Source organism: Strix uralensis, chromosome 9 (assembly GCF_047716275.1).
Source record: "Strix uralensis isolate ZFMK-TIS-50842 chromosome 9, bStrUra1, whole genome shotgun sequence".
NCBI lineage: Eukaryota > Metazoa > Chordata > Aves > Strigiformes > Strigidae > Strix > Strix uralensis.
Genome location: NC_133980.1, coordinates 9,308,079 through 9,321,256, shown reverse-complemented (window position 1 = coordinate 9,321,256; position 13,178 = coordinate 9,308,079). Strand labels below are relative to the sequence as shown.

Genomic DNA, 13,178 nt, shown 5'->3' with positions numbered 1-13,178 from the left:
CAGTTGTTCTATACTCAATTGCTATTTGTACAGTGAAACTGTTCTACTGAATTGCAAGTCCAAAATTCAAACAGCTTTAGTTTCAAGCTTTTCAATATGTAAATACATTTCAAAGCAAACACACACACACCACGACAGATCCCTACAGAGAAAGACTGTATAATTTAAAAAGAAATTATGACTTGGTTCCTATGACTGCCCATAGGAATGCATCCAAAACTACAGCCTTATTCTAGATACGCTACAGAACTCTTTGTGCTACAGAACTTTTTAAAAGAAAAATCCACAGAAAGGACAAGAAAAATCTGTGTGATTTCAAAGTAATTACAGCCTATATGGAAAGACACAGCAAGGGTACAATAAAAGATGGATTTTGTTGCATGGGAAATGAACAAAGGGCATTTTCAACACAGTTGAAGATCAGTAGGAATGGCATAAGCTTTACAAAAATTCTGTGATAAGTCATGATCTACTCAGTATTGTTAATTCTCTCATCTTCATCTTTATAGTCTTGATGCTGGTATAGCATGAAGATTTGGTCTTTAAAAAGCAGCAGTTGTGCATCTTACATCTAAATTGACATTTGGTTATGTACCATACTCAGAGTAGTGCATGAGGCTGTATACATTCCACTACTGCTGAAACTCTTAAACTTACCTATGGATCACCAGTAGTTCACAGAGAATTTATACATGCAGCTCAGTTCCATATACTGGCAGCCTCCTTTGCTTACAAAATATTATAAATTTATTTAATGTTTTTCATTAGCTGAAAGTAAACATCATAGTTGCCCCCACAGATGCTGCAAGAGCACAACTGTAATCCCTGCAATGTGAGGAAACAGGACTCCTCTGGTTTCTGTCCTCTGCACCTTATTTGAGATCTGTAGGTCTCCAAGTCAGACTGCCTCTTCAGCTGGAGTTGCCACACAAAAAGTAATTTCAATGAATGATACAGAAGCCAGAATCTAGCATCATGAGTTACCATTTGTTCCCTGTAGATACTGTCATGACACTTGTGCCTCCTCCCACAGTATAGGTTTCTTCAGGGCTTTCTCAACAGCTAACTTTGGATTCTGCAGCCTTCCTGATCTACAAGACTTTTCACAGCCTGCATTTACTTAGCTAACCTGCCAGATCCATCAGTCCCTCCATCAACTAGAAGGCCATTTTAGGAGTGCAGACTAGGTACTTTCATAAACTAACATTACAGAAATAATTTAAAGGAACATTATGTGATTTCTTACTGACTATATCACTTCAAGGATCTCTAAGCATGTATGACGATGAGCTAATTTTGTCTTTGATCACCATAGTATTCTCCAGTTCAGATAGTGATATGGGGAAGGGGAGAGGCTAAAACACGGATCACAGGGTAACACCACAGAGACAGTGCATAGCCAAGTGAGGGAACATAAAAAAATAAAAACTTCTAACACCCAGGAAAGGGAGGCACGCTGTTTTAGTAAACAGCTTCCTTCACTTAAAAAGTGCATGGAGCATGCAGATATTAATGCAACAGACAGATTTACAATAAATCACATTTTTACAAGAATAGTAAAGGCCAAATTGTCAGTCACAGTCCAAATATGACAATAGCAATTTTCCTCCCCTTCTCCCATGGCTCTGATCCAGTAAGACTGTTAAGCACATGCTTAACCTTGAGTTTTGCAGGACATGCTTAAGTGCTTTGTTGGCATGAGGCCAAAATGCAATAGCCAAATACAACTACAATTCCAATGCTTAGTTTCCTTCAGCAAGACCAAGAGAAACAGAGGGAAGGAGATGGTGAACTGTGAGATATTTAGTTCTACCTTGCAACAATACACCATAATTTGTATAGGTCAGGACTTACAGACACAGATAGGATGCTACTGTGACACAGCGATCGCAGCAAGAGTTATCACCAAGCAATGCAACTGCTGTTAATGAAGATACAACATAAGCATGTTGTCATCTACCAATTTAGACATCAAGCATAGGTTTTAAACACAGCTGGCATGTGAATTTAAATATCCAATACAGCGTCTGTAGTAATCCTCCCACAGCTCCTCTGACCTGACACAAGCCCTCTGTCAGTTGTTTGCTTTAAGCCCCAGGGGGTCACTTGGCTTGTGTGATTTCAGGTAAGGTACTGTCACCGCTGATTCCCAGGCTACTCCACACATTTCCTACTACTTAGCAACAGAGTACCGGTTATCACCTGCTGAGCAAGACTAGTCTTCAGGGAGGCAGCAACACCAAAGTGCTCTTTGCAGGAGGGTGAAATGAGTTTGTCTCGGTTTTAGAGCTCCCACAATTCACATTAGGTAGAAGTCAGTTATACTGTTCACCCTGTGAATTTCTCTGTTCTTGTGAAAACCAAATATTTGGCTGGCATGTCAGTTTTGTTGGGACATAAATTCACACTAGAGTGACAGATAAAAAAATAACAGCACCTTGGCACAAGGATGATGCAAAAAGTAAAAAGTAATGATCACACTTACTATACAATAGGAAATAAAGTGTGTGAAGTGGTAATTTTGATTGTGAAATATTTATAAACGTGCTTGAAAAGCAGGTGAAAAAAGATGTAACTCATACAATTTGAGCTTTTAGCGTAAGACTAGTGATTTTGTCAGGAGTTCCCTTTCCAAACCTTCATCAGCAAGCAGAAAAAAAGCTCTCCCTGTTCTTATCCTTCCAAGATAATGATCTACAGACACAACTGTCAGGCCAGTATTTCCAGTTATGCTCTAGAGAACAATAACCTCAATTTCTATTTGTGGTTCCCATTTATCAGATTTTAGAAGTAGCTAGTTAGTAGAAATTAATTCACTCGTTTCCTCTTATCCTAGTGAGTGCCACCAAAGATTACCATGTGCCAGATGTGTGCAGAGAACTCATCTACCAAGAAACCATTGCTATGCATCATACAAATAATTAGTGATTGACATTAGTTGATGCCTTAGATGCCTCTGGTTAAATTAAAAGAGCAGTATAACTCTTACAAACTACTCAAATTAATCTAACCCGTTCACCTATTTGTCCAGTCTCACCCAAGCAGGCAAGTTGCTCAAAGTTCAAAAAGACAATTTCCCCAATAGAAAAACCGAGTTAAAAGGTTCCTGATTTCTCCAATGCTCATTACTACATGTTCATTACCACTCCCTGAGCTTTCTAGGTCAGATCATTTCACTGATGCAATCAGCATCACCAGCACACTGAGTGGTCAGTACAGCAAAAGGTGTAAGTGCCCAGGAGCAGCTTTGCTGATGAACTGCACAGGGGATTACCCATTAGTAGTTTGGGGCTTCCTAAATTAGCACCTTGAGTAATTCAAACAGCCTCAGGTGAAAAAATGGGTAGAATCCCATCTAACTAATTTAGGTAACTAGTATCTAAATTTTAGGTGCCTCTTGAACCAGTCCTTCTAAAATAAATTCCATATATAGCCAGTGGGAAAGCTAGGTGCCTTTGAGAGCCTCCTAAGGAACAGCCTAAATTGGGCAGGATCTCCCTCTGGAGTTGCTTTTTCTAGGCATTTATCTCTCCCTGTTCAACATGGAGGGAATTTAGGCACTTAATTTAAGAGAACTAGTTCACTATGTGCTCAAAACATAGGTGTTAATTAGCTGCCTATGCCTGACTGGAACCCCTCAGTTTAGGTTCCAAATAATTTATCTTAAAGACTAGTATTATGCCCTACTAACATTAAAAAAAGAAACAAGACAACATGCATTGTGCACTGCAAACAGATCAAATCAGGAATGCAGTAAGAGACTGTATAAAATGGGATATCAGGACCATACCTTGCCGACAACCTCGGTGTGCTCCAGCACTCCCACAGCATAAATCCAGCACTCTAGGAAGAGAACAGACAAAGCACTTGTAGCCACGAGCAGGGCAGGTTGTGCAGATGAACATTATCAACTGTAAATGTGACACTAGGTAAGAAGTTGGTCCTCTCAGCTGTTCCCCTGAGCACCAGATCTGGTCCAGCTCCCTCTGCCTTAAGGTCAGACGAAGCTGCTCTGTGGCAACTTTTCACAACAGACTCCTGTTAACTGCCCACCCTTGTTTTGGTTTTTTTTAATTTTAAATCAGACTACTCCCTAGGTATTTCATAACTCTCTTACTACAACATAAGATGTAGACTGAAAACAAAGCAAAACCAAAGCCATAGCAGTTACTGTATGCATACATAATTTCACATTGTTTCTAGCATAGTGAAACCCCACCACTGAAACCAGCATCGCAAGAGACACCTGCATTAAAACCATAAGACAAAGGCCCCAAAGATAAGCAGAAAACAAGTTTTTACAGGACAGCTGAGCTGCCACCATGATAGCAGCTGGGTGCTTGCTGTGCCCCACACAGGCTCCCTAGCACAGCACCAGGCCTGAGGAGAGGCCCAGGGCCAAGGCTCCAGGAAGGTGTTTTACCAGGCAAGGAGCTTCTGTGGGGGCAAAGGGAGAAGATAAGGCCTGGGAGGATTTAGGGGTGACTGCAGGGCAGAAAAAGAGATGCTAGGTAGGTGACTGAGGGAAGCTATAGCCAGGCTGGATAGTGACTAGAAGGAAGAAACCCCTCACAATGGCCCCTGCTCCCTTTCAGGGGGCTAGTATTGCACCTCTTCCACAGCAATGCCTCCCCTCCTGCCCCAGCACACCCAGGCCTGCCCAGAGTTTGATACTTTTGACCCCAAACTGGGACCATTCATTGGGCTCCCACCTACCCTTCAGGCTTGAGGATCACCCAGAGAAGGAACTGCCATAAGCTACTGCTGTGACCTCCTCTTGATCTCACAGCAGCTCTGGAAACTGTATGACAAGCCCTAGCCAAAACAGAGCCCTGGGAAAATAAAAATTCAGCAGCAAAGGCAGCTGCAGTTAATAAATGACATCAGCTGAATCAGTGCAGACAGCTGGGGATGGGGTGGGCCACAGGGCACAGGAAATGGAGACAGGTGATTTCCCTCAGTGCCCTGGGCTGTAGGACTGTCCAGCCTGTGCTGAGGGGAAATATGGCAGCCATGGCCTGGTATCAGCTGGTGCTGGTATCAGCTATCAGATGATGCTTTTGACTCTCCAGGTATCTCTCCCAAAGCACCAAAAAATCCCACATATACGCTTTTTGGAACAAAAAATTCCAATGGCAGTACTGGGGTGAGAAAAAACACCATTTTCTGCTGTGCTGTTCAACACAGAAGTCAGTCACAAAAAATTAATCTGAATTTAGAAGGAGTATTTTATACTATGGATGAGTCTCTTCAGATGTATTAGTAGTAGGGAATATCACCCTCCACCGATTTTAGCTATCTTTCAGTTAAAGGAGTGTGTGGGCTTTTTCTTTAATTAAAATGAATTTTATAAAGAAAAATTAAGTTCTTAGAGACATTATGAGAATTTATGGCACTCACAGGCTAAATTAGTACTCATAAATCAACAGTTTCTCAGGCTCTGTCTATACTGCTTGGCATGTGTACAAATATTGCACACACAAATACTGTGCGGCGGTGCATTGCCAGCCGCCTGGCTCCTGCTCCCAGCGCTGCTTCCTCCAGCACCGGGCGATGTTGGGTGCCTTTCTTAATTTCAGTTTGCTTCTCTCATCTGCAATGTAGAGATAATACTTCTCAGCTCTGTGGTGGTGCCAGGCTTGATTCATGAATGTTTTAAAGCATTCTGTGATATTCACCCTGAAAGGTGCTTGAGAACCATAAATTATTACTTTAATATAGATAATAGTTTTCATCTCATGAATGTTTTATAGCACTACTCCAAATTCATGCCTGATATAACTCTAATAACTTGAGCAGAGTTAAACTAGGAATAAATTTGGTACAATATATGAGGCAGCAAAATGAAATTCGAAGTGTGAGACCGAGGGCTTAGCAAGTGGCATTGCATACACAGTAATGTCAGAAACCTATCCCACTGCCCGCTTACCTACAGCAAAAATATCAGCTCACAGCACCCTTTAACCTGTTAAGGTTTGATTTGTCATGAAATGTCTGCTTCATGTCAAAAACATATTTTTCTAGTATGTTCTATTGATATACATATGTAGTTTGTATTTATTGGGAATTAGTAGACTTGATCATGTATTTGCTATCTGTTTTGACCCAGATATTTCAGTTGAAAGCAGATTATTTTTCCCAGGAACAACCCTTTTAGTAAGACACTCCTACAGCTTCCAGTCCTTATTCATGGGAGCATAGAACACAGGACTAGGAGGGATCCTCTGGACCACAGTCCACTTCTCAAAAGCAATCACATCATGAACAGCCATGTAGAAAGCTTGTCAAAAGCCATTTTAAATAGGTAGGCTTTTTGTCCCCCTACCCTAAAAATAATACTGTTCATACATTTCACTGCTGTGATAGTTAGAAAGATTCGTTTAATTCCCAGACCAGATGTATTCATGGCTGGTTTAGATCTCTTTGTTGTCGTGCCAGACTTTCTCTATAGCTGAAATAACTTTCCTCCTCCAATGTTATCTAACCACTCTCCCTTTATGTATACATGAGAATAATTATATTCCTACTCAATCCTCATTTTGTTAGACTAAGCAAGTCAAACCCTTTTAGTCTCCCTGTAAAATGTGTTCTTTATTCCTCTGATCATTTGGGTGGCCCATCTCTGATGAATTCAGTGTATCTATTCACAAAGTAAGAGAGTCAGAGAAGAGGAACCTCTTTGTTTTCTAATTAAACAAAAATGCTGCAAATGCAGCAGAAAGAAGACACAACTTAGTAAAAATTAAATCTTGGTGTTTGCTGGCAAAATTGATGAAGTGGATATTACCACCAATCTTCTTTCACTTTGATGGTAGAATTTTATCAAGGGACTTTGAACAATACACTGCTGGTATCAAACTAACAAGGGCCTGTTGCTCAGCAGGCCTTCCTTATATAAACAACATAATAAAGAAATTTCTAGAAACATTATAACCACCTTTGAAAAGAAAAAATATTTGCCAGATATCTGCTACTTCATACTTCAGTTGAACCTTGGAGAAATTTAGACCTTTGTTGATTCTAGTCTCCTTCCCCTCCATGACTCCGATTCTTAACATTATTGCTGGTCTTCCCAGAGTTTATCCTCTTACCCCTGCAACAGGTTTGGGCAATAAATTGCATTTCAAGTTGGTTCTCAGATTTTCTATTTTTCATTTGCTCCAGGGAGTGATCTTGCCTGTCTTGGTTCTCATAGTCCTTCTTCATTCCCTCCTTCCCCCATTCTTTCCTATTAAAGAAAGTTTCAATGGACTGTAATGGGAAACTTGGTAAGCATCCAGATCTTATGTGATAATGTATTCTATTGATACACTCTTACAGATACAGAAACAGAATATTTCCTAGGAAGTTTTTACATTTACAGTGATTCCTATAGAACTTCTTTCTTCCCTCCTGTTCTCCTGTCATGTATTAAACCCAGCTGGCAGTCAAACACCACACAGCTGCTTGCTCATCCTCCCCCACCCAGGGATGGAGTAGAGAATTGGAGGGGTAAAGGGAGACTCGTAGGTTGAGATAAAAACAGTTTAATAATTTAAATAAAATAAAACAATATCAATAATAGAAAGTACCAACAGGTAATGCACAATGAGATTGTTCACCATCCACCGACCGATACCCAGCTAGCGATCCTGAAATACCAAGATACCCCAATCACAATCCTGGAAGCAAGAGAGAGAAGCCCCCTCCTTCCCAGCCACCTTTCCGTTATATACTGAGCATGACATTGCATGATATGGAATATTCCCTTGGCTAATTTGGGTCTGGTGCTCTGGCCATCCTCCCTCCCAGCTTCTTGTATACCTGTGCATGGGCAGGACCTGGGTAATTGGAGAGACCTTGATCTCTTGGCAACAACTGAAAACATCGGTGTATTATCAGCATTCTTCTCATACCGAATCCCATACTGGATCCAAAACAGCACTATTCTAGCTACTAAGAAAAATTAATTCTATCCCAGCTGGAAACAGGACTCGCCCTCCAAATGGTGTAGGACTTTTCTTTATGCTGTTATTATATCACAGAATAGATCACTGAAGATCCAGTTGATCCAGAGACTTTGGCAATATTTCTGCTGGATGCTATGTTCACCCAAATATGCAACTTGTTAGTATATTAACAGTATATATAACAGCTGCAACAGCAGCTGTTACTAATGCTAGTTCCTAGAATGGGACATGTAACTGTAAAAAGAAAAAAGTATTCAAGCAATTTTTGCTGATATATGGATTTAATCATAAAGAAACTTTTAAAAAAATAAAAGTAATTTGGACAAGAATTAACTAAACATCCACTTTCATTTTATCCCCAGTAGAAATAAGTAAGGACTGTCACCAAATCACAAACAGAAAAATAAGGTCCTCTTAAGTCTTAAATATCAGCATTAGGTATAAGTATAGACCTGGAGATAACATGGGTACTGTAGAGGCATCTTTAATGGAAATCAGAGAGGTGTATCTGGTATAAATTTCCAATCAAGTGTTGAGATTTACCAAATTAAGCAACTTCTGTGCATTGAATGAGACAGCAACCTGGACAATCAATTCAGAGAGTTAAAAAACCACATAAGTCACCTGTAAGGGGCATCTGCAGTCTGGTCTTTAGCATATGCAGAATTAGAGTTTGGGACAGTATCACTGCCAGATTTCTAAATTAAGTGCCCACATTTGCATGTTCTGCTACACACAGTTGGGCAGGCAATCACTCATCTGTCTTCCATTATTACTCATGTAAATTGGTATTTCAGTGCAAAACTGTGAGGTCCTGGGCAAATGAAGAAGTGCACATATTATACAGTCAGTCAGTGTTAGGTACCAGAGTAAATGTTTGATACGTCAAAATAATGGACTTTTAATTTCAATAGCTCCAGTATTTTCTTGCAACGTTGTAATACAGAAATCAAGTACTGAACAACAGTGAATCTAAGCTGGTTTGCTGTAACAACTTTAGAGGCAATCCTTCTACTGGAGTAGGTAAATGCCAGCAATTAACAAATATAAAATGAGGTTGAGTAAATACCTTTTTTTCCAGTTTTAGTCCATGTTAGCATCCTAAATTTAAAAGTTCAAATATATATGAGAGAAAATCTTGAAAATTCAACAATGGAAAAAGAGCAAGTACAGAATAGAGAGAAGAGCAGAGAGGATAAAAGTAAAGCTGAAATAGCTCCAGATGAAAGCAACAGAGAGGGAAAACATGTTTTCACATTATTAAAGATAAAGTAAACGCAGGCCACACTATCAGACATCCACCCAGCTCAGCATAGGTCTTGATCCTCCAAAGATAGATTGCAGAGAGAAGACTCATCTCTGAGACTGTTTTACTGTTTTGTCTTTTTAATCCCTAATTCATGAAATAGCCTGTAATACAGAGATTTCTTTTAGGTAGCAGAAAACAAATGCATTCAGGCAATTACAATAAAAAGGGAAAACCGCTCATAAATTAAAACTGTTTTATGAGTCTTCACACAGTCAAAACTCATGCAGGAAGTTCATACATGCACCAGGCTCCATCCACTGTCATTCGTATGTCTCTGTATTGCAGAGAAGTGTTTTCTGTCTCAGCAGGTTATTGTTTAATGGGCTAATGCATATTTGCTAGATAAATGGTATTGGGGAAGTTCTGTGGGGATGCATGTTAATTGTGAAAAAAAGACCACTTCCAAATACTTAAAAATCCCTGCTTAGTCTCCTGGTGATAGAGAAGGCCAACTTCACTCCATTGATTTGAAGGGAGTTACATCAGGCCTTGTATACTTTAGCCCTATAAGCAATAGTATGCAATAATTGCTATGGGAAAATCACCTTGCTGCTTTATTTTTGTGCAATTTGTAAAACTAGAATATAATTTTGCCCCAGAAGACTGACTAAAGGTTTTTATTTTAAGCCCACAGCTATTTGTACATCTTCTAATTGCAATATCTTACTCTCTCACAGTCAAAAATAAAGCACATAACATTGTGAGAATATGTTTTATTTCTTTAAATTCTGCATCCCAACAACCCTCTGTGACCCTGGGTTTTTTTGTTGCTAGCTGGTGAATGAGCAACAAGAAAGCAGACCCCTTCTGAGCCCCTCCATTGATGACTTTCTCTGTGAAACTAAACCAGAAGCTGTTGCAAGGCCTGTAACATCAAATACTGCAGGTAAACAAAATTCTTTACTATCCCTCACTAGAGAGAAATAATTTTAGTTTTATCTTAATTATGTTTTTTTGTCAAGTGATTTCTTGATTTGTTACTATTTGCACAAAATTACAAGCTGGTATTAAATTATAATTCCCTGATCTATTATTAGTAGAAAAAACTTAATTCGTTACATTTGAGGGCAAATCTGATGTGATTCATATCACATGTATTCTAGCAGATCTCTGGGGCTGAATTAAAGGGAACTTGTTTAAGTTCAACAGGAAGTACATATCAATTTGACCAATTCTCAATCTTCGTTTTTGCAAAATTTTAACCTATGGGAAAGCCACATTTAGTCTGGTTTTAACCAAACCTGTTCCTTACACTAGAAACATTTTCTTTAATAAAAATTTAGATGGGATATCCAGGCTGAGTTCAGACACTTTATTAGTGAAAGGATCTAACACATTTCTTAGCTCCTTTGTGTTGCAATGAGATAGTAGAGCAGATAATAAAATTTAAGAGTGAATCCTGAAAGCCTTATGAATTATATTGAATTATATTTGAGGTATATTGTCCTTTGGAAGTGTTTTTAGAAATTGGCCTCCTCCTATTTGGTATTTGAGCAAAAGTAATCAAAGCAGTTGAGCAGACCAACCAAGACACAATAAAATCGGCATAGCACTATGTTCTATTGCTATCTCATAAAATGACTTGGCTTGTTAGAAGCCATTTCATTAAAAACTATATACATGCAAATTATTAAATGAATAACTGACAGCTGGGTGATTATCTTCACATCTAATTAATATGTGTCTAAAGCAATATGCAAGTTCTAGTAACAAAAACTGGAACACTGAATTAAATAACAATTGTAAATAATACTTTTTCCTTTTATAAATGACTAAAGGTATTACAGGGATGAATAGAAATATTTCAGGTTGTTTAAGAGTGGTGTTTGTTGTAAAAAAGTAAGTATCTGTAGATCCTGTATCTACCTTGAATATCTATCAGATTTGGGCTGGGGGGTGGGTGTTAATTAGATGTATTTAACAACAAAATAAAAATTTATTATTCTATGAAGATTGATGAAATTCAGTGATTTACCAAGAACACAGATAAAGCACTGCAAGAGATAATACAAATTGATCTGTAAAAAACACCTGCCATATAAAACAATGATAAATAGATTTCTATCTTTTATGTGCCAAAGAATTTTAAATGTTACTCTTTAAGCAACTTTTAGGTGAAGAACTGAGACTGACCATGTCTTCTATACTGATATAGACCTTAATAGCAGTAGAATTTAGAATTATATTCAATATTTATCTCCCAAAAGACAAATAGTAACAACAGTAGAAACCATTACTAAACATACCATATTATTCCTTTGTGACCCAAGAAGTCCACCCAAGCAGCTGTCTACTCTTCAGCTTTTTCCGTAATGGCATGTGGCACAACAGTAGTGCCCTAAGCAGCTGTTACCAATGCTGGATAAATCATAAGATTAAACCAAATCTTATCTAAAAGCTCAATTGAACAGGGAACCCTCACAACATAAGAAAATCATAATGCCACAGCCATAAGACTTAAGATGTCTTTAAGATTTTCAGAGGAAACGCCTTTTATGCAAATCAAGCTTTTAAAAACTGCATCCAGTTAGGTACCTGAAATCCCTAATCAAATCTGAATATGCTGGTCATTATCTTTAGACAGGGAATATACATCTACTCTCATCAAATTCAAACACATAAGTAATTTTTTTTTCCAATTAAAACAAATTTTTAAAAGTGAGCTATTTGAATTAAACCAACATTGAATTCTAACATTTTGTCTCTAAGTATTATCAACAGGTCTGGATCTCTTGGATCTTAGTGAACCTGTCTTACAAACCCAAAACAAAGCAAAGAAATCAGAGAATCCATCAAGGAGTGAAGGCTTAAAAGCTACAGCCCACAGAAAGAAGACAGACAATTCTGACCTTATCAGTGTGGATACTGAGCAGAAAGTCCAGACTGTCAGAGTATCAGACAAGTCTTCACTAGATTTAGGTAAGAGTGTAGCTATTTTATCAGAGCTACATAGCCTTGCTTAGCACAAGTTTTTCCTTCCTGCTATCACAAAATAACCAGCAACACCAGAATTTTTGTTGCACCACATTTTAGCAGGGAGTGTAACCTTTGTTCCACATTATAAACTACTTGAGACACTTTAAACTTGAAAGACTGTGAACACGTTTTGCCTTTCCCTTTGCCATTATACCTATTAAGTTGTCACTAAATGTGCAAATAAAGTTTTGAAAGGATTCTTTCAAAAAATAATTTAGTCAGGTTGAGTAAAATAGTAGAAAAATCTATAGGGGTGTCAAGAGAAGTTGGTAAAGGACATAAATCAGAGGCAGCCCATCCTGGATGTCCTTTTCAGAACTGCAGATGTCAGAAATATACATAATATTTTTAACTAGTGCTTTATCTATGCATACGAGAGAAAAAAAAATCCATTCTTGACAAAAGAGCTATATTTATATAGATTGAAAAAAAATCCTAAACACAACTCAATATCCTGCCAAGCATGATCTGTAGATGAGCTTTGGAAAAGGTGAATTTAATTTAGTTACATCCAAAATAAATTACTTGCAGTGCAACTGAGAAATTTGCAAGGTAAATGTAATTTATACCAAGGTAGCAAATTTTCCATGCATCACACAGAAATTCTTTTAGAGAACTTTATCTTCAAACAGGAGCTGAACATCTGATTTTTGCAAAGCAAGTCCGACATATGACTGAGTAATACTAGTTGCCTACACAGTCATTTTTAAATGGTAGTCACTAAAAGAAGCTTTATTTTTACAATTTAACTACAATTAGGAAATTTAAAATATCCAAAACTATCAAATAGTATAATTGTATCAAGAGATCTAAATTACATACAAATCACTGATTTTAAATCAAGAGTTCCACTGACATTCTGACTATGAATGCTCATAGATTCAGAAAAATGTTGTTAATTCCCAAATATTTTCATACAATATCAGCTAGAAAGGGGTACAACA

At 38.1% G+C, this 13,178-nt stretch overlaps 1 protein-coding gene across 4 annotated transcripts in view; it reads left to right on the top strand.

The window, feature by feature from the left end:
- Window positions 1-13,178, top strand: part of PEX5L (peroxisomal biogenesis factor 5 like) — a 116,959-nt gene that overhangs the window by 76,808 nt on the left and 26,973 nt on the right. For 2 of the 4 annotated variants that reach the window (XM_074878571.1, XM_074878570.1), the window contains 2 exons: window positions 10,033-10,144; window positions 11,968-12,177. In XM_074878571.1, the coding sequence (XP_074734672.1) occupies window positions 10,033-10,144; window positions 11,968-12,177 (322 nt within the window). The remainder of the gene's footprint in view (window positions 1-10,032; window positions 10,145-11,967; window positions 12,178-13,178) is intronic. The other 2 variants (XM_074878573.1, XM_074878572.1) reach the window with 1 other exon arrangement.